This window comes from Urocitellus parryii, chromosome 3 (genome assembly GCF_045843805.1).
Source record: "Urocitellus parryii isolate mUroPar1 chromosome 3, mUroPar1.hap1, whole genome shotgun sequence".
Classification (NCBI taxonomy): domain Eukaryota; kingdom Metazoa; phylum Chordata; class Mammalia; order Rodentia; family Sciuridae; genus Urocitellus; species Urocitellus parryii.
This window is the reverse complement of record NC_135533.1, coordinates 201,639,540-201,666,293: the sequence shown is the minus strand read 5'-3', so window position 1 is coordinate 201,666,293 and position 26,754 is coordinate 201,639,540. Positions and strand designations below refer to the sequence as shown.

The window sequence follows — 26,754 nt, the reverse complement described above, 5'->3', positions numbered from 1 at the left end:
ATTATCTGCTTACAAATATAGCCTGTTAGCGCACAGGCCCGGGAGGCTCCGGGCAGCGCGGCCCTTCCACTCCGGGTGTTGCTCGCGGGTGTAAACAGCCTTGAAGCCGGATCGGCCCCGTGGCCAGACCGTGGACTGTCTGCACCACCCGCACCAGGGAGGTGAGTGGAGGCCGGTCTCTGTGGCGGCGGCGGAGGGATGTTAGAGGAGCAGGTGGGTGGGCTGTCCTGCTGCAAGGGGGAGAGGCGTGCGCTTTGCTGGATGGTTGCCGCGCGCTTGGTGGCTCCGGTCGCCCCCGTGCGCGGTGAGCTCAGCCAGATTGCTGACGGAACATCATCCCCCAAAACACTGGGGAGGGAGTCATCCATGTCTATTTTAGTTCAAAAACTACAATTGAGTGGGGCACTGGGAGAGCGGATGGGGCTCGTAGGTGCCATCCGTGGGGCTGCTCCCGTGGCAGGGTCCCCACGAACCCTGCTCCTGGATGATGGGTTACTCTGAGCGCACTGCCCTAGTGTCCAAGGCTGAGCTCAATCTGCTCCAAAATTCTGTCCAGGAGTGATAAATCAAATTTGTTTGCGTCTTTTCGGGGCCTTGAGAAGTAAGATTGGCACCTGATGGGAGCGGGGGTGGGGAGGCCGGGCAGTCTTTCCTTCCGGAAAGTTCTCCCGCCCTCTGGCAGGGGGCGCGGAAGGGGTGGGGCGAGGGTGAAAAGTGATCCCAGGGAGATTTAAGCAGCCCTGATGCTCCCGCTGTTCTGCCCGGGTCTCTCTTGAAACTCACTAACCAGGCAGGGTGAGAAAGCCTTGGATGCACATGGACCTTTGGGCTTTTATCTTACATTTGATTACTAAAGGTCTGTTATAATTTCTTTTCTTTAAATAATTGACCTTCCTGGTGCTGGACACCATCTAAAGCATTGGACTCAAATGATCACAGGTAGCTCTCTCACTAATTCTGTAAGCTGATGCTGTTGTTCCATTGTGTCCACAACAGAACGGGGAGGACAAGTCCTCAGGGACAGGCGACCTAAGCCAGAGGCAGAATTCCAGCCCAGGCAGTCTGACTCAGACTTGATCTTCTTCATCCCATCTGTTTCCTGGCTTCCCCTGGCTTGAAACTCTAGTTTAACAAATTACCATCAAAATAATCTGGTGTTTTTTGGGGAAATTTGGATCCTATAGCATAAAAGTTCATTCAATTCAGAATGTGGCTGCATTGTTTTGACTCTACTGACCTCACTTGGGTGTCATGTCCTGTCCTGTCCCCCCCCTTCGCCCTGCCTGTCACTTACTGTTTCACTTTTTCTTTTTTCTTTTTGGTATTGGGGATTGAGCTCAGGGGCATACGACCACTGAGCCACATCCCCAGCCCTATTTTAATAGTATTTTATTTAGAGAAGGGGTCTCACTGAGTTGCTTAGGACCTCCCCGTTGCTGAGGCTGGCTTTGAACTCGTGATCCTCCTGCCTCAGCCTCCTGAGCCGCTGGGATGACAGACGTGCGCCTCAGTGTCCAGCCCACTGTTTCTATGAGGAGCACATTCTGCCATCCAACTCTGGGGTCCAGACAGTGGCCGTGTGTGAGGGAATGGAATTTGTGAGTTACGCAAGCTCCTCTTATGGTCCCTATTACACCTTGGTGTCCCTAGCCATTCCTGGAGGCTATAGTCATTCTCTTGAGCTCAGCCAGGCTGTTGATGGGGTCTTCTCCATATGCAGGACACCCCTGAAAGGATGCTGTGGAAGGGCTGGAGCTGCTCAGCCTGAGGGAAGTGGGGAGAGGTGCTGGGGGCACCAAGGGGCAGTGGGTGGGAAGAAGGGAGCCAGCTGGTTCCGGTGAACTCTGGTACCTGCTTTGTCTCCCTCCCTTCCTTTCTTTGCTCTTTTCTCTTTCTCAACTTCACGTAGGGAGCACCAAAAAAAAAAAAAAATGGTAGACTTGGTTGAGTCTCCTATCAGACTCCCCCAGATTTTTCCTGTGCTGTCTGAGGTGCTAGCCTGACACCCACTCCGCACCCTTCCCCCCTGCAGCCCAATCTGTCATTGGACAGAAAGCCTCCCCCTTCCCCCTGGCATATGACTTCTGAGTGAAGACCAGAGATCTGGTGCCAGGGGACATATTTTTCCAGTCATGCCCTCTGGCTCCAGAGTGCAGATGGCTCTGTAAGGCAATTCTGATATAACTCAGTTGGGGAAGTGGGCAGGAACGTCCTTCAACCAAACTTGTATGGATGGCCCTTTCCCCTTCCTGCTAGGTCTCTCTGGTCCTCTCCTGTTCCCCACCACAGGGCATTGCTCTTCTGGCTCCTGCAGCAGTTGGTTCAGTCTCTGCTGTCTAATTAGCATTTGGAGCTGAAACATTCCCTAGTGCCCATATTCTCCTCCCTAGATTGGGAACTTGGTCCCGTGGATGGACCTGCGGTCGTCTTTCTGCATTGACATACATGTCAGTTACTGAGGGTTCCCAGGAATGGAAGGACAGAAATACACACCAAGTCACTGGCTCAGTGCGTGTGTCTCTGTACTGAGGTTCAGAAACAGGAGCCTGGCATCTGCAGCCCTTGTAGGGCTCAAGCCTCCCTCCCCTCCGGGTCTTCCTATCTGCTGCTGTGTGACCTGCTTGGTGTTGACGGGGGCTCCTGTCAGTGAGCTGTGGTTTTTCTATGGTTTGGTTCATGGACAGATCAAACGTAACAACACCTACAAAAATCAAATAATTTGCATTAAGTTCTGTGAAGTAAATAAGTAACAGATGGAGAAAATAAGAGGAGACTCTCTCCTTGAAATGGGGAGGCTGGGAAGGCCAGACTGAGGAGAGATCCCCAAAGTTTAGAGGGTGTGTGGAGGAAGCCATGTGTGTAGGGAAGGGTGTGGGGAAGGGCATCAGAAGCTGAGGGGACCTTGTAAACAGGGAGGAATGGAGGAAGTGTCGGGAGGACCAGCACTTCCAGCGCCCGTCTACCTGCCAGCTGCGCCTTGTGCAGACTAAGCCCCGTGCTGGTTGCCATCTACACACTGGAGACTGTTGTTGGCAACTGCCAGGCAACGAACAATGACATCTCAGCTCAGGAGTTGGGACTTAGGAGGTGACCTTGCCTCCAGCCAGCTGTCCACCTTGATTGAGATGACTGGAGGAGAGAACCCATGGTCACCTACCCGGGGGTCAACGGGGCAGACGGTGGGAACTGACAGCAGCAGACATCCTCCAACCCCCTCCCCACCTCTCTGCCCACCAGGTCTGCCAAGGCTTTCCCCACAGGGCTCACTGCCCCTGTCCTGAGAATGTCTCTAGCAGGTGGTAATTGGTGGTCACATGTCTAGAACTGGAGTCCTGAGAGTGTGGAACAAACCATCATTGCTGTTTCCCGCCACAGCCCTTTTGATGCTTCTCCTCAGAACAGGTTTTCGGGCTGGAGGACTGAAAAAGGGAGGTCCAGGAATCTGGAAGGCATCAGAGAGAAAACGGAGCCAGGAAAAAGCAATTTTGTAAGGTTGTTTATGAACTCCTGGGCTGTTCATGAACCTGAACAGGAAGCAGGTCACCACCCACATTCCAGACTGGTCACTGGATGGTGCACGTGGAATTTAGCTGAGTGCATTGCCAAGACTGAAAGTGAAGGGACATGGGAATCACAGGAGGCAGGCTGGAACTGTGCCTTCACTCAAGTATATTCATTTATTTGGTACCAGAGATTGAATCCAGGGGTGCTTAACCACTGAGTCACGTCCCAACCCTTTTTGTTTTAAGACAGGGTCTTGCTAAGTTCTTTAGGCCTTCCCTAAATTGCTGTGGTTGGCTTTGAACTTGGGATCCTCCTGCTTCGGCTTCCCCAAAGCCTTTTTTCTTATGGAGGTTTAATATAACTAAGGAGTTACATCTACTATTCTACTGAAGAGACTATGTCTGTGTGTGCGCATGTGTTTGTGTGTGCTGTGATTAATTCATTTAACTTATCGTATAGTATGTGACAATCTAATGGAAAGATTAGATGCATATATCAGAAAGTTCCCTAGAATATGGAGCTATGGGGCTTGGAGAATGTCCGAGGGGCTATGGGAAGCCAGCTGAGGTGTAGGGGACAGATGTGATGCCCTAGAGGAGCTGGCTTAGGGTGAGTGTTGAATTACGACTTGAGTACAAAGAGTAAAGAGTACCTGACCATAAGAAACTGCCATTCTGGAAGTCCTAGGGCATGCCATCATTATTTAAGGCAGGCAATTCATTCATATTTCATTTTTAAAGTTCACGTTAAAATTATTTTCTTCTGTGTGCCTGATATATGTATTTTTTTTTTTTCAAATAGGTAATTTCATGCTGCCACAATGGGACATAAAGTGGTGGTGTTTGACATTTCTGTTGTCAGAGCCTTGTGGGAAACTCGTGTCAAGAAGCACAAAGCTTGGCAGAAGAAGGAGGCGGAAAGGCTCGAGAAAAGCGCCTTGGAAAAGTATGTGTTTTTGTGCCTGTTGTTCTTGCTTGTTTAGTGAATGACATTCAGGCAGACCACTGTCGCCCTGGAGGAAGATGCTATTCCTCTGGGATTTCTCCCTGTCTGCAACACTTTCCTCGTTGGACTTCAGAACCCTGACGCTGTTGCTGAACACATGTGCACTCAGCTTGTTAACAGAAACACCCATAATTGCAAGAACCTACATATAATCCAAGCACCATGTTAGATCAGGGGAGACAGGGATGCCCTGGCCTTTCCTCTACTGCCAAACGCCATAGACGGTGCTTAGCCAGCCTTCACTGAGCTCACTCACGTAGCTCTCTGATGCTATTGGCTCTGGCTATGTCTACTGGTGCCCCTGGGGCAGCTAGCTCTCTGTCATGCCTCACCTGGTTGAGCTGGATCTAGGTACGATTCATTTGGCACATTTACTTAAATTGAAATGATGCAGTTGGATGAACTCTCATATAAACTCCTAAAGTATGAATCAAAGAAAGTTATGGACACAAAAACTAAGTTGAGTTAGTGTTTTGGAAAAAGTGCATTCATGGAAGATATGAATTTATGGTGTTTTAGGGACAGATGAGGCAAGGCACCGAAGATAGCAGGAAACAGTTTTATTTCGCTGTAGCCAGGTTCAGAGGGCACAGCTTTTGCTGTAATCAATCAGTCCCCTGAACCCTGAGTTCAGGTGGTTTCAGAATTTTATGCCCAGCATGTAAGGGGAGGGGCTCAGAAGTTCACAATCTGTAGAAGTTCACATAAAAGCAGCTTTTTCTTTCACTGTTCTGGACAAGTTAACCCTTCAAGGACAACACCTGAGAAGGGGAGAACTTCTTCTCCCCTTTCTTTCCTCCCCCTGCCAGCTGTTACTGAAGAGCCCAGTTTGTATCTTCTCTTATCTTAAAAATGTAGACATCTCTGTGAAGCCCAGCTCAAGGCCAAAGGCCTTGTTTACACACTTCTACAAACTATTATACTGGATATGAGTTTGTAAAAAAACTAGTAAGGGGGTGTCCAGCACCTGGAGTGCTGATTTCTTCCTGGCCTGTGGCCAAGTAAAACAGGGCAACATGAAAATAGGAAGTTTATCTACGTTGAACTCTTTTGCAGAGATTCTTTTGCTGACAGCCCCAAAATCAGCCATGGTGAAGATTTCTGGAGAAGCCCAGTTAAGACTTTTCTGTGAAGGAAGGGGGTGCCACTACAATGGTAAATTATATAGTGCCAATTAGCAGTGTACAAGATTGATAAATGTATGAGAAGGAGAAAGGTGACTTTGCATATGTGTATAACTTTTATTCTGTGAAAAAATCCAAACCAGAACTCTCGGATGAGGCACTATGGGCGTGGTTAAGGTGAAATGAGATTCTGATTGGTTGACTAGTTCTCAAAGAAGTCCAGACCCACATCCAGAAGGCAAATGGCAGAATATTTGTCCTCCTTAAGTAAGCAACAAAAGGTGTAAACACCTCTACACAGTTCACACAGGTAGGATTGACTCTGAATTAGGCTCAGTGTCATTTGGTTGTGCTGTGCCTCATTTCAATCTAAGACAAAAACCTTCTTGGGGATTTTTAGGCTTTTCCAGCTCAAGGTACGAAGAGCAGCCCTGAAATTGGTGGTGCAGGTGAAGAGGAACATGGTGAAGGGGTGTGGAGGGAAATGGGATGTTCAAGAAAGAAATTTTTAGTTTCACAGAACCTTTAGCAACGGTGGAAATAAATTTCTCTTCTTTATAGTTGTGTTTGTGTTTCTATAATATAATTCATGATTACTAGTACTATTTGAAAGTTAACTTAGTTTTTTCTTAGAGTCTGTTTCCTGTACAGAAATTAATATATTAAAAACACTGACAAACAGGGTGCAGTGGTGCACACCTGTAATCCCAGTGGCTCTAGAGGCTGAGGCAGGAGGATCATGAGTTCAAAGCCAGCCTCAGCAATGGTGCTTTGCAACTCAGTGAGACCCTGTCCCTAAATAAAATTCAAAATAGGGCTGGGGATGTTGCTCAGTGGTTAGGGCCCCTGAGTTCAATCCCCAGTACCAAAAAACAAAAACAAACAAAAACCCCCAAAACACAACAACCACAAACTGATGAATGCCTGATCGTAAAAGGCAATTAACTTGTTAGCTTAAATTTACTAAAATATGTAAAATCCTTCAACTTGTTCTGCTACTTCTCTTCAGAGTATTTCATTTTATACTGCTGTATTTGTCTCATGAATTACATATCAACTGTTAAAAGCTGTAGAGATAAAATACAGAAAACCATTCCATCTAAATGAAACTTGATCATTTAGAGGGAGAAATAAAAGAGCTATTGCCAGGTTCTTTTTTTTTTTTTTTTTTTTTTTTAAAGAGAGAGTGAGAGAGGGGAGAGAGAGAGAGAGAGAGAATTTTTAATATTTATTTTTTAGTTCTCGGTGGACACAACATCTTTGTTGGTATGTGGTGCTGAGGATCGAACCCGGGCCGCACGCATGCCAGGCGAGCGCGCTACCGCTTGAGCCACATCCCCAGCCTATATTGCCAGGTTCTGAGTGAAGCATTTTTTAGTCAATGAGGGCATTTGCCAGATGGACTTGGATCGTGGGCTCATTTCCTAAGGAAAAAGATATTTCAATACACATTTATTGATTTAATGAGTAGAGCTTGCTGGGTGCAAGGGCCATAATCCCAGAGACTTGGCTGGCTGAAGCAGGAGGATTGAAAATTCAAGGTAAACCTCAGCAACTTGGCAAGGCCTTGTCTCAACATAAAAAGTTAAAAGAGTCACATTTTATTTTATTTAGAATGTTGGTGCTCAGTGGTAGAGCACCCCTGGGTTCAATCTCCAGTATCAAAAATTTAAAAATAAACAAATAAATAAAAATTAGTAAAACACTCTAATGGCATTTGTTTTGTATATTTATCTCATATTTGAAGTTCTATGAAAATTAATTCTGGAGAAGATTTCAGATTCAATTATATGGGTGATAAAGCATAAACTTAATGACATTTTGTTTATTTTAATTACTCTCAAGGAAGAGAATGGACATTTAAGAAATCGTTTATATTCTCATTGTGACTTTTCTTTCATTAGGTTTCAGAAGCAATAAGACGAAACATTTCAAAAAGAAACACAAAGTATATTTGGTGTATAATCATTCTGAATGGGGTTTGTCTAATTTCCCTTTCTCCATTTGCATTGGCTATATAAAAATCTGTGAAATATTTATATCAATTTGCAATTAATGACATAGGAAAGATGTATTATATAGGGCTTAACAGCCGCTATCTCATTCCATTGCCAAAATTTACCTTCAAGTTCGGTTTAAGAAACAAGGCGAGAAAAGTTAAGAGACATGGGGCTGGGGATGTGGCTCAAGCGGTAGCGCGCTCGCCTGGCATGCGTGTGGCCCGGGTTCGATCCTCAGCACCACATACCAACAAAGATGTTGTGTCCGCCGAGAACTAAAAAATAAATATTAAAAATTCTCTCTCTCTCTCTCTTTAAAAAAAAAAAAAAAAAAAAAGTTAAGAGACATGAATCGAGAAGAGTTCTGTGAATACAACAATTTACAGTGGTGGTGCTATTGGTCATTAACATTTTGGAGGGATCACTTTTTTTTTGTATTGGGAATTGAACCCATTGCTTAACCATTGAGCCATATTCTCAGCCATTTTTTTTTTTTTTTTTGGTGGTGCTGGGAACTGAACTCAGGGCTTTGTGCATTCAAGGCAAGCACTCTACCAATTAAGCTATATTCCCAGCCCCCCAGCCATTTTTTGTATAATATTTAGAAGCAGGGTGTTGCCGAAGGCCTTGCTGAATGGCTGAGGCTGGCTTTGAACTTGTGATCCTCCTACCTCAGCCTCCTAAACTGCTGGGATTATAGGCATGAACCAATGCTCCAGGCCCAGATTGCTTCTCAAGACCGTGGTGGCCATTCCCCCAGAGAGTGACTGTGGCCTCTGCTCCTGTTTCAGGATAAAGGAGGAGTGGAACTTCGTTGCCGAGTGCAGGAGGAAGGGCATCCCCCAGGCTCAGTACTGTAAGAATGGCTTCATTGACACCAGCGTGAGGCTTCTGGAGAAGATCGAGAGGAACTCGCTCTCCAGGCCGAGCTCACTTGCCAAGGACAGAGGCAAGCAGAGCAACCCATTTGTGTTTGAACTTTCGGGGGAGCACTGGAAGGTGAGTGCATCCCACTGTCTGCAGGAAGTGGGAGTGAACTGAGTCCCAGGCCTTGGCCTTGAGACAGCTTTCCAGTGGGTGAACAGGAGCCCATTACCTGCTGTGGACTGGGTTTGCCCCTCTTTTCCTCTGAGAAATGGCAGCATAGAAAAGAACAGCGGGATCCTCTTGGACCTCTCTAAGGCTGGGCAGCTGGGACCTTGTGGCCCTCCGTAGGACAGCATAGTCTATATTTTAAAATTTTTTTTTTATTTTTTTATTTTTATTTTTTTTAGTACTAGAGATTGAGCCTCACGGTGCTTAACCCACTATTCCACATCCCCAGCTCCCCCACTATTTAAAAATTATTTATGTATTTATTTTACAGTAGAGTCCATTTTGACATATTGTACACAAAAGGAGCACAGTTTCTCATTCCTCTGGTTGTACATGGTTCAGGTTCATTTGGCTTGTGTAATCATACATGTGTATAGGGAAATAATGTCTGTCTCCTTCTACTGTCCTTCCCATCCCCTGACTCCCCTCTGAACAATCCAAAGTTCCTTCATTCTTCCCTTACCCCCACCCCCCTTGTCCCTGCCTCCACTATGGATCAGCATCAGTTTATCAGAAAACATTTGGTCTTTGGTTTTTTGGGGGGATTGACTTATTTCACTTAGCATGATATTCTCTAGTTCCATCCATTTACCTGTAAATGCCATAATTTCATTTTTCTTTAAGACTGAGTAATATTTCACTGTGTATAGGTACCACATTTTCTTTATCCATTCATCCATTGAAGGACATCTAGGTTGGTTCCATAGCTATAAATATTGATGTGACTGCGTCATTGTAGTATGTAGTATGTTGGGTATAAACAGAGGAGTGGGATAGCTGGGTCAAATGGTGGTTTTATTCCAAGTTTTCTGAGGTATCTCCATAGTGCTTTCCACAGTGGTTGTACAAATTTGCAGTCCCACCAACAATGTGTGAATGTACCTTTTCCCCCACATCCTCACCAACACTTATTATTGCTTGTATTCTTCATAATTGCCCCCAGCACTTTTTATTTAGACAAGGGTCTCGCTGTGTTGCTTAGGGCCTTGCTAAGTTGCTGAGACTTTGACTTTGACTTTGCGATCCTCCAGCCTCAGTCTCCTGAGGGGCTGGGATTACAGGCCTTGTGCCACCATGCCCAGCATCGCTTTTTGTTCTTTAAATAAGAACTGGTTTCAGGGGCTTTGTGCACACCGAGGACTGGTTCTGATCCACGTCATTCATTCTCTTAGGAGCTGCCTGACTCGTTGAAGGAGCAGACACACCTGAAAGAATGGCACATTAGCAATACCCTGATTCAAATCATTCCTACATACATTGAGCTGTTTCAAGCAATGAGGATTCTGGATCTGCCAAAAAACCAAATCTCATGTCTTCCAGCTGAAATTGGTATGTTGTGTAGCAGGAAACTCCAGCGCTCTTGTCTGTGGTAAGCAGGAAGCTATTGGGCAGGTGACACTGTGCCAATACTGGGTTTCCTCCTCCAAGTGCTTAAGTATGTCACTGGGCAGGGCTATTCTAGGGGTCTCAGAGCTTTTTTCTGGTGTTTGCACATACCTTAACAGGTGTGTCAAGACCACAAGGCCCCTGAACACCCTCTTACCCAGCCTGATCTCAGGATTGTTTATGCCGCTGCTAACTTTAAAGGATGAGGTGACATCTCCCCCAGAGAGCAGGCTTGCTGGATGCTTGCTGTAAAAGCCCTGTGTTTCCTGAGCTTGGTGTTCTTTAGTGTTACGTGTGCAGAATCTTCCTGAGTCATCTGTATTACCCTTGGTGGACTTGATTATAAAGGGAACCCACGTACGTGTGCTGTCTCTTCTACTAGTGATCCACAAAGCAGGGGAATAGTGTGAAGTAAAGTCAAGACGAGGCAAGGTCAATGCCGCTATTCCTTGCCTGGTTTCTGGAAAGGCAGACAGGAGCTTAGAAGTTTTAGTGCTGAAAAGTTCTAACTTTGACATAAAGGGCCGTTTTATCTCCTGCCCCTTCATTTTATAGATTGGAGAAAGCAAGTTCTAGGGAGGTCAGATGACTTGGCCACCATCACTCAGCTGTTGACTTGAGGACTTCTTGAGAGCCTGGTCCAGAAGCCAGATTTTACCATATCCAGCTCATTTGGGGGCAGGCTCACAGTGCTTATAAGTGACTTAATACAGTTTTGTTTTGTTTTGGTGGTGGTGGGGCACTTATCCACTGAGCCACATTCCCACCCCTTTTTAATTGATTTATTTTGAGACAGGATCTCACTAAGTTGCCCAGGATGCCCTGGATCCTCCTGCCTCAGCCTCCTGTCTCTGGGATTACAGGCGGGTGCCAACAAGTCTGGCTTGCTTTTGTTCTTAAAGACCCTGAAGGACCTACTCACGGGAGCTTAACTTTTTCTGATGCCAGGTCGTTTGAAGAACCTGAAAGAACTCAATGTGAGTTTCAACCATCTGAAGAGCATTCCACCAGAACTAGGGGACTGTGAAAATCTAGAAAGACTGGACTGTTCTGGAAATCTGGAATTAATGGAGCTCCCATTTGAAGTAAGATGAAAACATTTCTGCTTTATGATTTACTTTCATTCAGTTCCCTACAGGAATGGTCCATGGTGTGGGCAAGAATTTTTAGAAGATAAAATCCATCACATTTTTCTGACATTTCAATTACCTTATGACCATAATCATAACATCTTTAAAAATGTTATGAAACTAGACCAGGGCCTGCATTTAGAAATGCTGTTGAGGGAAAACATCTTATTTTCACATGAACTATTATGATTTTATGCCTATTTAATATCTGATGCCTGTCGTCTCTGATGCAAATCCTGATTTATTTATCTACTATGGCTACACTGCAGATAAATCCAGGGGTAAAACATTTTTTTCATATGCTCTTAACCGACTTGTAGATGTCTAGAATTGTCATAGGATTCAAGAAATGCACAGAATTTTTAAAAAGATTCATTTATTTCTTTTGGTCTGTGTTCAGGGAGAAATGATTTTGAATAATTTTTTGATAAAATGGAGAAGATAAAAGTATACAGTTTTCATTGTCAAATAAAACTCAATGAGTTTCCTGTGCTGAAACGGAGAAAGGATCATACAATTCTGCCAGTGAGCCATGGGCTAAAAATGATTATTACTAAAAATGATTATTACCCAGCCACCCAGGAAGCGTGTTATTTCTTTCCTGGGTGGGAGGACGTGGCTGCTTCTGCTGTTAGCACCCATCTCAGTCCAGACAATGTCTGATGCTTGTCCCTGTGAGGGTGCAGAGTTTTGGATTCCCTGCACAGATCTGCTCATCCTCTAGTCTTCCCCAATCCAGGAATGGCTCAGTCTTCACTTGGATGTTCTGGCTGGAAGTACATCAATTCATTCTTGATCTCTCTTGCTCCCATGAGCCATGTATAACCTAAACAAATCCCGTCCAGCCGGTCCTTCAGAGTATATCATGTCTGACCACTGCTCATTCATAACTTTTCCCCTAGCACCCTGATCCACCCCAGAGCTGTCTATCATCTGGACTGGGGCATACCCTGGTAGGCTGCTGTATCCACCCCTTCTTCTACTCCCCACCCCCGTTCATTGAGGTATGATGTACATGTCATAAAATTTACCCATCCTAAGTGTATAGTTCACCATGATTCAGTTTCAGGATATTTCCTTCACCTATCCCCCAATTTTCCTTTTGCCTACTTGCTATTATTCCTTGCTCTGCCCTCAGCAGTAGGCAACCACAAATCTGTTCATATCTCTGTGAAGCTTATCTTTTCTGGAAATTTCCTAGAAATAGAATCATGCTATTGTTTTCTGAGTCTGACTTCTTTCCCTTAGCATGATATTTCTGAAGTTCTTCATTCATGTTATAGCACATATGGATTGAGGGAAGGGTCTAGATTTTGTTTTGTTCCCACCCCTCCTTTTTTTATTTATGAAAGTAGAAGCTCCCTGAGGGCAGCCCCAGTGTGAAGTTTATCTTGGAAACCCAGGAAAAGATCCATAGGAGATGCTTCAAAATACATACTGGATTGGTCTGCTTTGCATCGATTCCTAGAGATGCCTTTGAAGAAGAAATGTCAATCTAAAAATTATTAATCGAACTTAATTCCCACTCTTATAACGGTAATTAGAATATTTTGTTATTCCTTTCTAGCTAAGTAATTTGAAGCAAGTTACATTCGTAGATATCTCAGCAAACAAGTTTTCCAGTGTCCCGATCTGTGTCCTGAGGATGTCTAATTTGCAGTGGCTGGATATCAGCAACAATAACCTGAATGACCTGCCACAAGATATAGACAGGTAGCTACTTGCCTGCCGAAGGTGAGGTATATGAATCAGTTACTAACGCCTTAACGCTGTGAACATTGTTAAGATGCATGACACTTGAATATGCTTTGAATCAATTAATTAATCATTTAATCAATTGATCAATTAATATTTCAGAGTGTATTGCTCCTAGGAAATTATAGAATAAAACAATTTCTAATTGGCATCACACATGTATATGGATACATGCATTTGAGTACCTCTTCACTGTCTTTGTGAACTGTAATTTGCTTCATTCTTTCATAAAACAGCACCATTACCTTTCCATTACTCCATAGAAGTAGAAAATGATTACATATAAAATAGAAACCTATCACTCTATGTTTAGAATATTAGTGAGGACAATATTTATTATTTTCATTTACTGATTTTTTTAATACACAATCTTTCAAACAACTAGTATGCTTGTTTTCAAACTGTATCCTTGTGGTTATTTCATGTTCAAAAAATAATTATTATACTAAAATATATAAGACTGATTGATCGATCGATTCATTTCACCAATATTATCAGGCTCCCATGAGTGGGCTGGGTTTAAAGTGCTGAATGGAACACAATCTCTGGCCTCCTGAATCTACAATCTTATTTATCAAGAGACAGAAGTAAGCTCTTAGGACAGAGGCCAGCAATGGCCGGGGCCTGAGTGCCACCCCAGATGACATTTCCTACTCCTGTACATACAATCCATAGAATGCTCTCTATGGCATGAGAAGTCAGAGCTCAGAGGATTTTTGATGAGAATAACTGGGGACTGTCCAAGTTTGAAACATGAGAGGAACTTTGTGAAATATCTGTGGGATTAGTCACGACTTTGCAAATGAATGAAAGAAAAATCCAGGGAACAGGATTTCTGGACAAATGGAGGGAGGGTCAGTGAATTAGAATAAAATGGAAAACAGTTAAATATATTTGGAAAATATTTTGCTCATTTCCTTTTCACTCTGCGGTTTTCTTCCCATTTTAGTGTGAGAATATAATGGTGGGAGAAGAGTCACCATGCTTCTAAACTGTGCGAAAGGAAAACTGTTTCCAAAATCTGTTTGTTCTCATTCTAACACTGGTGTGATTTCTTTCCTGTGCTCTGTTGGCCCTTGGAAATGCAGGAGACACGGAGAGGAAGGGATATACTGGTTTTTGAGGCCCCATGGTGACCTACTGTGAATTGTACAATGTATTTATCCTGCTTTTTATTTATTTTTTGGGGGGGTACCAGGGATTGAACCCAGGGGTGCTTTACCACTGAGCCATATCTCCAACCCTTTTTCATATTTTATTTAGACACAGGGTCTCACTGAGTGGCTTAGGCCTTGCTAAGTGGCTGAGGTTGGCTTTGAACTTGTGATCCTCCTGCCTTAGCCTCCCAAGCAGCTGGGATTACAGGGGTGCACTACCACGTCCAGCTACCTTGCTGCTTTATCTGTGTCTTCCACTGGTGATTAAGTCAGCAAAAACTTTAAAAAAAAAAAAATCATATTATCCGGTGTGGTTTTATTTATTTATTTATTTAAAATGTAAAGTTTAGCTTGTTCTCATACCCATCACATAGATGGAATCCACTCAGTAGGGGTTGCCTTCTGGAATCTGTAATTGGCTAGGAGGCCAAGTCCTCGTGTTCTGATCCTCTCTACTTCTCCTCAGGCTGGAAGAACTGCAGAGCTTTCTCTTGTATAAGAACAAGTTGACCTACCTCCCGTACTGCATGCTGAACCTCAAGAAGCTCACTTTGCTGGTTGTCAGTGGGGACCATTTGGTGGAGCTCCCAACTGCCCTTTGTGACTCCTCCACGCCATTGAAGTGAGTAGACCAGAGATCCTGGTAGACACGGTCAGACACAGGGAGAGAGCAAAGAGCCTCCAGAGCCTGGGAGCCTGTCTCTGAACCAGATTAGATGGTTCTCCTACCCTAGAGAACCTGATCCCAGTTTGCTTTTCACTGGATTTGGAAGTTTGGTGCACATGGCATGAGAAGATAGAGCTCAGGGAACCAGGGAACAGGATTTCTGCACCAATGCTACTTGCTGATTGAAGGCATTGGGAGACGGATGCCAGGAGCCCCCTGTTGCTCAGCACAGATACGCCGGTTGTCCCTGGGGGGTCAGCCACTGTTCACGAAACCCTCCCTGGGTGCCTTGTCCTTTTGATTTCCTAAATGAACCCATAAACCACCCTAAGCTAAGATAATCATCCATGCAAATGTGATACAAACAGACTGGGATCTGGGGGAGACATAGTCTTTCTTACCCTGGACGTGGAAGCCCCAGCTCCATCATTCCCTCAAATGACTCTGAGACAGCTGGTGTGACTCCCTGGAGCCCATCCTGCCAAAATTTGGAGCCATGGGGTTTCCCCTATCCCTTCTACCCTGAGACCATTTTGGAGCCTTAGCAGCTTGGAGCCTTTCCAGAACCTTCACCCAGGGAAGCTCTGGCGAGAACCACCTTCTCTCTGTGTCCAGAGACCCATCTTCTGTGAAGGCCACAGGTTCTCTCTCACTGGTAAATGCTCACTAGCAACGTAGAGTTAAGTCTTCCTTATCTCTCTGTCACTGCAGTAAGACATGTGGCAAACAAATACAGAGGTTTAACTGCTGGGAAGAGAGAGACCCATTTCTTGCCTGCGTGAATGCAAGATTAGTAGAGGTACAAGACATTCCCCACCTGTTCTATTCTACTCCTTCCCCTGGAATGGAACTTCCAGGGTCCACCTCCGCTATGTTAGGAATGTTGTTTGGGGAGAAGATCACTGGTGAGACAGGTAGGAGGATCCAACCCATTTGGGCACCAGGGAACATCTGAGAGAAGTCAGGGTAAAACCATCACATCACTGAAATAACTTCCAATGGTGCAGCTGTAGAATTTGGCAATCTCAGAGTAACGGATGAAAGCTCTCTGAGCTGACGAATGTTCAATAAAAAGATTAGATACAGGCTGGGCATGGTGGCACACACCTATAATTCCAACAATTTGGGAGGTTGATAAAGGAGCATTGCTGAGGCTGGCTTTGAACTTGTGATCCTCCTGTCTCAGCCTCCCGAGCTGCTGGGATGACAGGCGTGAATCACTGCTCTCTGCAAAGGTTGGCTTCTAACGTTAGGAATTTTTTGCTTAAACATGAACAGTTGGAAATGTGGTATTTTCCATGCTTTCTTGAATAGATTCATAAGTCTGATGGATAATCCTATTGATAAGGCCCAGGGTCAAGATGATGATGAGATAATGGAAAGTGAACAGGAACGGCAACATTTTGATAAAGAATTTATGAAAGCCTATATTGAGGATCTTAAAGAAAGAGGTGAGTTGCTCATATTTAAAATTATCTAAAACAAATATGAAGAATTCCACTGATCATATAATATATTTATTAACATAAATCATTTTGACAAAAAGTTCATTGATTAGGGAGTCAGGTTACTCCGTAACCATTTACTCCTCACCAAAGAACCCAAATGATAAATTTCCTTAAAAATTGTCCTTGAATGCCGGACACATCATCAAGTATTGGGCAGAGAGGCCGAGAAACATACACTCGAGATGCAAGGGCTCTATTATTAACTGTTTGTGGGTTTTAAACTAAATCATATTTGCAAAACAACATTCTATGCTAAGGGGAAAATAAATGATTCCATTTCAAAAGTCTGCTTACATTTTTGGAAAAAGTTATATCATCTAAATCAAAAAATACCTGTGTAAAGATCACAAAAAGAGCCAGGCACGGTGGTGCACGCCTGTAATCCCAGTGGCTCAGGAGATTGAAGTAGGAGGATGGTGAGTTCAAAACCAGCCTCAGCAATGGTGAGGAGCTAAGCAACTCAGTGAAACTCTTGTCTCTAAAGAAAATACAAAACAGGGCTGGGGATGAGGCTCAGTGATTGAATGAGTTCAATCCTCACTACCCACCCCCCACCAAACAACAACAACAAAACAAACTCACACAAGGAAAAATGCAAGATGCCTAATAATCACTGCTTAATTTTCCAGTTCTTTAATAGTCCAGGTGCAAGCCTCACAGAATTTAGGGAGGAGTTTGTGCGGACTCCACTGCCTTTGGGGATGGGCACTGTGGGCAGGTTGCCTCAGCCCCCTTCGGGAGACACCATACATGTGAGCACTCTTCCCCCTCATTAGCAGGTGTCTGAAGAATTAGTCATTCAGACACTCAGAGATTTCATTGGCATTAATGAAAAATGCCATTTATTTGGCAAACTAAAAAACTTTAACAAAATGAAGATAATTTCTATTGCTATCTCTAATCTATTTCTATTGCTACCTCTAATCTGGCTCTCCCTAATCTCAAGTGCTGAATTATTTTGAAATAAAGTAGAAATGTATGCAAAATATGAAACCTAAGCCCAGCACAGTGGTGCACACCAGTAATCCCAGTGATTCAGGAGACTGGGGAAGTATGATTCCAAATTTGAGGCCAGATTCTCCTGTGAGCCCTGTCTCTAAAAAAAAAAAAAAAAAAAAAGGTGATAGAGTGCCAGGGATCCCAACAGCCTGCAGCAGGACCTGGGAGATCCAGGCCAACTGATTCGCGCGGCCTGCCCTGCGGCTACAGAAGGCGTGGCGCCTCAGTGAAGCCATTAATTAGCAAGCAGGGAGGTTAGGGACTGCCATTAGGTGGAATCCCACCAGCCAAGCCCACACGGACCCTTGGGTCGAGCACGGGATCTCAGAAGGGGAAGGAAGCGGTACAGTCCCATCCCCCACAGCGGACACTCCACCGAGGCAGTCAGCAGCCACCATCTGGGAAAGCTGAAGGATACACCACCACTCTCCAACAGCTTGCAACATCAAAACAGCCAGCAGCAGGACCCTGGAGATCCAGGCCAACTGATTCGCGCGGCCTGCCCCGCAGCTACAGAAGGCGTGGGGCCTCAGAGAAGCCATTAATTAGCAAGCAGGGAGGTTAGGGACTGCCATTAGGTGGAATCCCGCCAGCCAAGCCCACCGCCCACGCCCGGAACAGGCCCAGCGACCTGCCAGCATGGTTGTCACGACACCCCAATTGGAATAGGGACAGAGCAGAGCCGCCTTCCACTCCCAAAACAGGCCCAGAGCATGGTAGACACGTCACCCCAATTGGAGTAGGGGCACAGCCGCCGCCAGCACCTGCAAGGGAGACTTTTCAACTATACAAGAGCAACATAAATAAATAGGGGGTAAATTTCAAAAACACAACAGTTGCACCAAGCAGAAAGAAACGCGAGCAGTATGAAAAGACAAGGAAAGAAAGGACCACAAGCAATGCAGGTCAACTCAACTTTAGAAGAGGTAATAGCTGCAGCAGATGGAATGTCAGATAAAGAATTCAGGATATATATGCTTCAGATGATCTGGAGTCTCAAGGAAGACATGAGACAGCAAAATCAGACAATGAAAGATCACATTGACAAACAAATCCAGGAAGTAAAAGATCAATTTCACAGGGAGATAGAGGTAATAAAAAACAAACAAATAGAAATTCTAGAAATGCAGGAAACAATAAACCAACTTAAAAACTCAATTGAGAATACTACCAGCAGAGTAGATCACTTAGAAGAGAGAACATCAGACAATGAAGACAAAGTATTTCAACTGGAAAAGAACATAGACAGCTCAGCAAGTCTGCTAAGAAACCATGAGCAGAACATCCAAGAATTATGGGACAATATCAAAAGACCAAATTTAAGAGTCATTGGGATACAGGAAGGCACAGAGCTCCATTCCAAAGGAATAAACAGTCTATTCAGTGAAATAATACGAGAAAACTTCCCAGAATTGAAGAATGAGACAGAATCCCAAATCCTAGAAGCCTACAGGACGCCGAATGTGCAAAATCATAAGAGATCTACACCTAGACACATTATAATGAAGATGTCCAACATACAGAATAAGGAGAGAATTTTAAAAGCTGCAAGAGAAAGAAAGCAGATTACATTTAGGGGTAAACCAATCAGGATAACAGCTGATCTCTCAACACAGACTCTGAAAGCTAGAAGATCCTGGAATAATATATTTCAAACACTGAAAGACAATGGGCTCCAACCAAGAATCTTGTATCCGGCGAAATTAAGCTTCAGGTTAGAAGATGAAATTAAAACCTTCCACGATAAACAAAAGTTAAAAGAATTCGCAGCTAGAAAACCATCTCTTCAAAAAATCCTTGGCAAAATATTACAGGAAGAGGAAATGGAAAATAACATTGAAAACCAACAATGGGAGGTAGGACAGTAAAGGGGGGAAAGTAGTCAAAGAGGATAACAAATCAGGTTTAGTAACATCAATAAACAAATATGGATAGAAGAACAAACCATATCTCAATAATAACCCTAAATGTTAATGGCTTAAACTCACCAATTAAGAGACACAGGCTAGTAGAATGGATCAAAAAACAAGACCCAACAATATGCTGTCTACAGGAGACGCATTTGATAGGAAAAGATATACATAGACTGAAGGTGAAAGGTTGGGAAAAATCATATCACTCATATGGACCGCGGAAACAAGCAGGAGTGTCCATACTCATATCTAATAAAATAGATTTCAAGCCAAAGCTAATCAAAAGGGATATAGAAGGACACTTCATACTGCTCAAGGGAACCATACACCAACAAGACATAACAATCATAAATATATATGCCCCAAATAATGGTGCAGCTGTGTTCATCAGGCAAACTCTTCTCAAGTTCAAGAGTCTAATAGACCACCATACAATAATCATGGGAGACTTCAACACACCTCTCTCACCACTGGACAGATCTTCCAAACAAAAGTTAAATAAGGAAACTATAGAACTCAATAACACAATTAACAACCTAGACTTAATTGACATATATAGACTATACCACCCAACATCAAGTTGCTACACTTTTTTCTCAGCAGCACATGGAACCTTCTCAAAAATAGACCATATACTATGTCACAGGGCAACTCTTAGACAATACAAAGGGGTAGAGATAATACCATGCATCTTATCTGATCATAATGGAATGAAACTGAAAATCAATGATAAAAGAAGTAAGGAAAAATCAAGCATCACCTGGAGAATGAACAATAGGTTGCTGAGTGATCAATGGGTTTTAGAAGACATCAAGGAGGAAATTAAAAAATTCCTAGAGTTAAATGAAAACACAGACACAACATATCGGAATCTATGGGACACATTGAAAGCAGTTCTAAGAGGAAAATTCATTGCTTGGAGTTCATTCCTCAAAAAAAGAAAAAACCAACAAATAAATGATCTCATACTTCATCTCAAAATCCTAGAAAAAGAAGAGCAAAACAACAGCAAAAGAAGTAGAAGGCAAGAAATAATTAAAATCAGAGATGAAATTAATGAAATTGAAACAAAAGAAACAATTGAAACAATTGACAAAACTAAAAGCTGGTTCTTTGAAAAAATAAATAAAATTGACAGACCCTTAGCCATGCTAACGAAGAGAAGAAGAGAGAGAACCCAAATTACTAGCATACGGGATGAAAAAGGCAATATCACAACAGACACTTCAGAAATACAGAAGATAATCAGAAATTACTTTGAATCCTTATACTCCAATAAAATAGAAGATAGTGAAGGCATAGATAAATTCCTTGAGTCCTATGATCTGCCCAGATTGAGCCAGGAGGATATAGACAACCTAAACAGACCAATAACAATAGAGGAAATAGAAGAAACCATCAAAAGACTACCAACTAAGAAAAGCCCAGGACCGGATGGGTATACAGCAGAGTTTTACAAAACCTTTAAAGAGGAACTAACACCAATACTTTTCAAGCTATTTCAGGAAATAGAAAAAGAGGGAGAACTTCCAAATTCATTCTACGAGGCCAACATCACCCTGATTCCGAAACCAGACAAAGACACTTCAAAGAAGGAAAACTACAGACCAATATCTCTAATGAACCTTGACCCAAAAATCCTCAATAAAATTCTGGCGAATCGGATTCAAATACATATCAAAAAAATTATACATCATGATCAAGTAGGATTCATCCCTGGGATGCAAGGCTGGTTTAATATACGGAAATCAATAAATGTTATTCACCACATCAATAGACTTAAAAATAAGAACCATATGATCATCTCAATAGATGCAGAAAAAGCATCCCTTTATGTTCAAAATGCTAGAAAAATTAGGGATAACAGGATCATACCTCAACATTGTAAAAGCAATCTATGATAAGCCACAGGCCAGCATCATTCTGAATGGAGAAAAATTGAAGGCATTCCCTCTAAGATCTGGTACAAGACAGGGATGCCCTCTCTCACCACTTCTGTTCAACATAGTCCTCGAAACACTGGCCAGAGCAATTAGACAGACAAAAGAAATTAAAGGCATAAAAATAGGAAAAGAAGAACTTAAATTATCACTATTTGCAGATGATATGATTCTATACCTAGCAGACCCAAAAGGGTCTACAAAGAAGCTATTAGAACTAATAAATGAATTCAGCAAAGTGGCAGGATATAAGATCAACACGCATAAATCAAAGCATTCCTGTATATCAGCGACAAATCCTCTGAAACAGAAATGAGGACAACTACTCCATTCACAATATCCCCCCCCAAAATAAAATACTTGGGAATCAACCTAACAAAAGAGGTGAAAGATTTATACAAGGAAAATTACAGAACCCTAAAGAAAGATATAGAAGAAGACCTTAGAAGATGGAAAAATATACCCTGCTCATGGATAGGCAGAACCAACATCATCAAGATGGCGATATTACCAAAAGTTCTCTATAAGTTTAATGCAATGCCAATCAAAATCCCAGCAGCATTTCTTGTAGAAATAGATAAAAGAATCATGAAATTCATATGGAATAATAAAAGACCCAGAATAGCAAAAACAATGCTAAGCAGGAAGTGTGAATCAGGCGGTATAGCGATACCAGACTTCAAACTATACTACAGAGCAATAGTAACTAAAACAGCATGGTACTGGTACCAAAACAGGCGGGTGGACCAATGGTACAGAATAGAGGACACAGTAACCAACCCACAAAACTACAACTATCTTATATTTGATAAAGGGTCTAAAAGCATGCAATGGAGGAAGGATAGCATCTTCAACAAATGGTTCTGGGAAAACTGGAAATCCATTTGCATCAAAATGAAGCTGAATCCCTATCTCTTGCCATGCACAAAAGTTAACTCAAAATGGATCAAGGAGCTTGACATTAAACCAGAGACACGGCATCTGATAGAAGAAAAAGTAGGGTATGATCTACATACTGTGGGATCGGGCTCCAAATTCCTCAATAGGACACCCATAGCTCAAAAGTTAACAACTAGAATCAACAAATGGGACTTACTCAAACTAAAAAGTTTTTTCTCAGCAAAAGAAACAATAAGAGAGATAAACAGGGAGCCTACATCCTGGGAACACATCTTTACTCCACACACTTCAGATAGAGCCCTAATAACCAGAATATACAAAGAACTCAAAAAATTAGACAATAAGATAACAAATAACCCAATCAATAAATGGGCCAAGGACCTGAACAGACACTTCTCAGAGGAGGACATACAATCAATCAATAAGTACATGAAAAAATGCTCACCATCGCTAGCAGTCAGAGAAATGCAAATCAAAACTACCCTAAGATACCATCTCACCCCAGTAAGATTGGCAGCCATTAGAAAGTCAAACAACAATAAGTGCTGGAGAGGATGCGGGGAAAAGGGCACTCTTGTTCATTGCTGGTGGGACTGCAAATTGGTGCAGACAATTTGGAAAGCAGTATGGAGATTTCTTGGAAAGGTGGGAATGGAACCACCATTTGACCCAGCTATTCCCCTTCTCGGTCTATTCCCCAAAGACCTAATAAGAGCATGCTACAGGGACACTGCTACATCGATGTTCATAGCAGCACAATTCACGATAGCAAGATTGTGGAATCAGCCTAGATGCCCTTCAATAGATGAATGGATAAAAAAAATGTGGCATTTATACACAATGAAGTATTACTCTGCATTAAGAAATGACAGAATCATAGAATTTGGAGGGAAATGGATGGCATTAGAGCAGATTATGCTAAGTGAAGCTAGTCAATCTTTAAAAAATAAATACCAAATGACCCCTTTGATATAAGGGGAGTAAACAAGGACAGGGTAGGGACGAAAGTTTGAGAAGAAGATTTACATTAAACAGGGATGAGAGGTGGGAGGGAAAGGGAGTGAGAAGGGAAACCGCATGGAAATGGAAGGCGATCCTCAGGGTTATACAAAATGACATATAAGAGGAAAGGAGGGGTAAGACAAAATAATACAAATCGAAGAAATGATTTACAGTAGAAGGGGTAGAGAGAGAAAAGGGGAGGGGAGGGGAAGGGAGGGGGGATAGTAGAGAATAGGACAGACAGCAGAATGCATCAGACACTAGAAAGGCAATTTGTCAATCAATGGAAGGGTAACTGATGTGATACAGCAATCTGTATACGGGGTAAAATTGGGAGTTCATAACCCACTTGAATCAAACTGTGAAATATGATGTATTAAGAACTATGTAATGTTTTGAACGACCAACAATAAAAAAAATATATATATATATATAGGCTGGACCAGGCTGGAGTTGTATCTCAGTGCACATGTGAGGCAGTAGGTTCAATCCTCAGCACCACATTAAAATAAATAAAATAAAGGTATTGTATCTATCTACAGCTGGACAAAAAGGGGGTGTGGGGGTGGTGATACTGGGGATGTGGCTCAGTGGTTAAAGGCCTGTGGGTTCAATCCCTGGTACCAAAACTAAAACAAAAACAAAAATACTTTATTGTTATCTTTATTGTTACTTTATTCATTTTTTATGCTATTATGTAAAAATACATAATAATAGTGCTATTATGTAAAAATACAAGAAAGAACTAGAGGATATAGATATGAAGTTTTGAATCTATGAGAATAGAAATAATAATTCACTTTTAAAGTCAATCAGTTAAAATTTATTATTCAGTAGTTATTAATAGTGACAAATATATAGAAATGTATTTACTTAAATTAAATACCTCATTTATGAAAGATACTTGTTTTTTAAAATTACCTTTAGTGATGATGAGTTTTGATCCATTCACTTATTTCTGAACAACTGTAATAATTTGATCCTTTAAAAATATATTCATATTAGGTTGAATCAAATGATATTACTAATATTCAGCTAGTTTTGACATACAGAAATGGCAATTTCTTTTTTTCTTTTTTTCTTTTTTTTTGGTGGTGCTGGGGATTGAACCCAGGGCCTTGTGCATGTGAGGCAAGCTCTCTATTGACTGAGCTATATCCTCCCAACCCAAGAAATGGCAATTTCTTAAAGTCCAAGTTAGATATGGTCATGTGTGTGTTTTGAATTTTTAAAAATTCTTTTGCATTCATTCATTCATTCATTCATTCCTTCATTCGTTTATTTTTGGTACCAGGGATTTGACCTAGGGGTACTTAACCACTGAGCCACATCCTCAACCCTTTTTAATATTTTATTTAGAGATAGGGTCTCCCTGAGTTACTTTGAGCCTCGCTAAGTTGCTAGGGCTGGCTTTGAACTTGAAATCTTCCTGCCTCAGCCTCCCGAGCTGCTGGGATTACAGGCAGGTGCCACTGCACCCCACCTGCTTGCTTTGCTTTATCGTAGTCTTCCCTTTTTCTCTCCTTCCCCATCAGTTATAGAATCCATGTCTATCAGCAGAAAACACTAGATTCTGCCAGGCCACCTGGACCTACAACCTCCTGTGGTCTGAGGTTGATGAGGAGCTTGAAGCCCTCCCTGTTCCTTGAACTTTGGACTCTGGGTCTGGGATGGGGTCTCCACAGGAGCATTTCTAACAACTCCTGGTCGTGTTGGTGCCTTCAGTCTGAGACAACCCACATTTCTGAGAACCATTGGTATAGAACATCCTTGGACAAAATTTAACTGTGAAGGCCAAGGGATGGGGTAGTAACTAGTGGAAAGAGCAAGGCAGAGAGAAGGTGCACTTATTAAGGTCATGCTTGGCTTAGGGATAGCCCAAATTTTTCTCATAAACCAGCCTTCCTTCCACCTGATACCTATAGTCCCTTGTCTTTGCCCATCTATTTCTATTTTTATTGTTTCAACTTTTATTATTATAGGGCTGTATACTTTCTAAATCCTTGACACAGCTGTGTTAGTTGTTTGGAAAGATTGCCAAGGACAAGATTTAATGATTCCATCTTACATATAAACATTCCTAAGCTTGGCTACCCATTAGTGATGGTTAACTTAACGGTGATGAATTCATTATTCACCACTTACACATTATCTCCATGCTTAAAATATTAAGTGGCAATAATAATAAAAGGGTGAATGACTAATGAAGTATTTTTTTTTTCCCTCCTCATAGAATCTGTGCCCAGCTATACCACCAAGGTATCTTTTAGCCTTCAACTTTAACATCATTCATCAGAAGACTGCAAAATCTCACCATCCTGTGGAGCTTTACAACTTTGTGTATAGGTCATGTCATATAGGAATCATGGCTTGTGTTTTAGGACAAAGTCTATTAACCACTGTCATAGTCATTAAGAAAAATAATTTTCAAATTTCAAATGTATGAATATCTTCCTCTATGGGCTCAAGAATTGATAAATTAGTTTATATATTGGTATTCATAGGTTCATTTGCATACAATTGTTTCCAAATAATGCACATTTAATATTATAGAAGGTTTTTTTAAAAAAATTATAATTTAATGACCAAATTCTGACACTGAATGCATTGTTTTCAGAAATCAAGGGCTAAAGGATGGTGAAAAGAACCTTCATATTGGACGAGTCAGATCAGAGTTTTGTTATTTGAAAATGTTTAATACATTCTTTCTTTTACTGAGAGTAACTAACGTTCCTTGGATTGAAATGAACTGTTACTTCCCTGATGTTTTAAATTATATTTTGGCAAGAATATTTGGAGCTCTGTTTTGGCTCTCGGACGAGACCCAGGGTGTGACTTGGGCCTTGGGGGTGGGAAGGCTGCCCATGCATGGGGTTCCAGACGCTCAGCTGGGGTGTGGCTGTCCCTCAAGGAAGAAGCGTGAGCCCTGCTGGGGTGGAAAGTTTTGAATGGCCTGCCTGGACAGCAACCATCCTTTCCTGAGTGGCTACCTTGGGGGTTCTGGGAGCTACCTGAGCACAGAAAGCAGAAGCAATGCCCTCAGGGGGTCTTTCCTCCCAGGGGTCCACTTAGAGTCTGGAGACCAACTGCATACACTGCTGAGTTCATCCTGGGCAAGGCTTCCCTGTGGGTACTGCAGGGAAACTCCACCCACAGTGACCATGGCCCAGGAGGCCCATGGGACCGTATGTTATAATAGGATTCACTTCAGGGCTTTGTGATCTTAGGTCACATCACATGATTTGGAGAAATCCTACAAAGTTCCTATTTTTATACAATTGTCTTAGATGAAGATAAACAAGATGTGACTGATGGTCTTGAAGAAATGCTGAACTAGCTTTTGTGATTAAGAAGGAAAATGTGCACACATTGACTTCCATGGTCCAGCCTGGTGATGTCCAATAGTAGCTTTCAGCAGTGAAAGAAATGTTCTGTATGTTTGTCATCCAGCGCAGTAACTGCCAGACACAGGGTTCTTGAACACTTGAACAGTGGTTGATGTGATTCAAGGACTTTATTTTAAGTGGAATTTAATTCAGATAGCCACAAGTAGTTGCCCTATGTGACAACAAGGTACAGCCAGTTGAAGGTTTTGGAAGTTAATCACCTTTCATTTCTGAAAGGTGATTTTTATTTTTCTTATCCGAAGAGCTAATCTGTTCTCAGAGG

At 42.5% G+C, this 26,754-nt stretch overlaps 1 protein-coding gene across 2 annotated transcripts; it reads left to right on the top strand.

The window, feature by feature from the left end:
• Nucleotides 1-26,754, top strand: Lrrc2 (leucine rich repeat containing 2). Of its 2 annotated transcripts, none has more exons than XM_026389834.2 (9): nt 1-213; nt 4,306-4,449; nt 8,425-8,632; nt 9,901-10,057; nt 11,063-11,199; nt 12,812-12,957; nt 14,623-14,778; nt 16,138-16,274; nt 25,319-26,754. In XM_026389834.2, exons 2-9 carry the CDS (start codon nt 4,325-4,327, stop codon nt 25,366-25,368), a joined length of 1,116 nt encoding a protein of 371 aa, XP_026245619.1. In that variant the 5' UTR covers nt 1-213; nt 4,306-4,324; the 3' UTR covers nt 25,369-26,754. The 2 variants fall into 2 exon arrangements, with proteins under 2 accessions (XP_026245619.1, XP_026245617.1); XM_026389832.2 differs by having other exon boundaries at nt 3-161.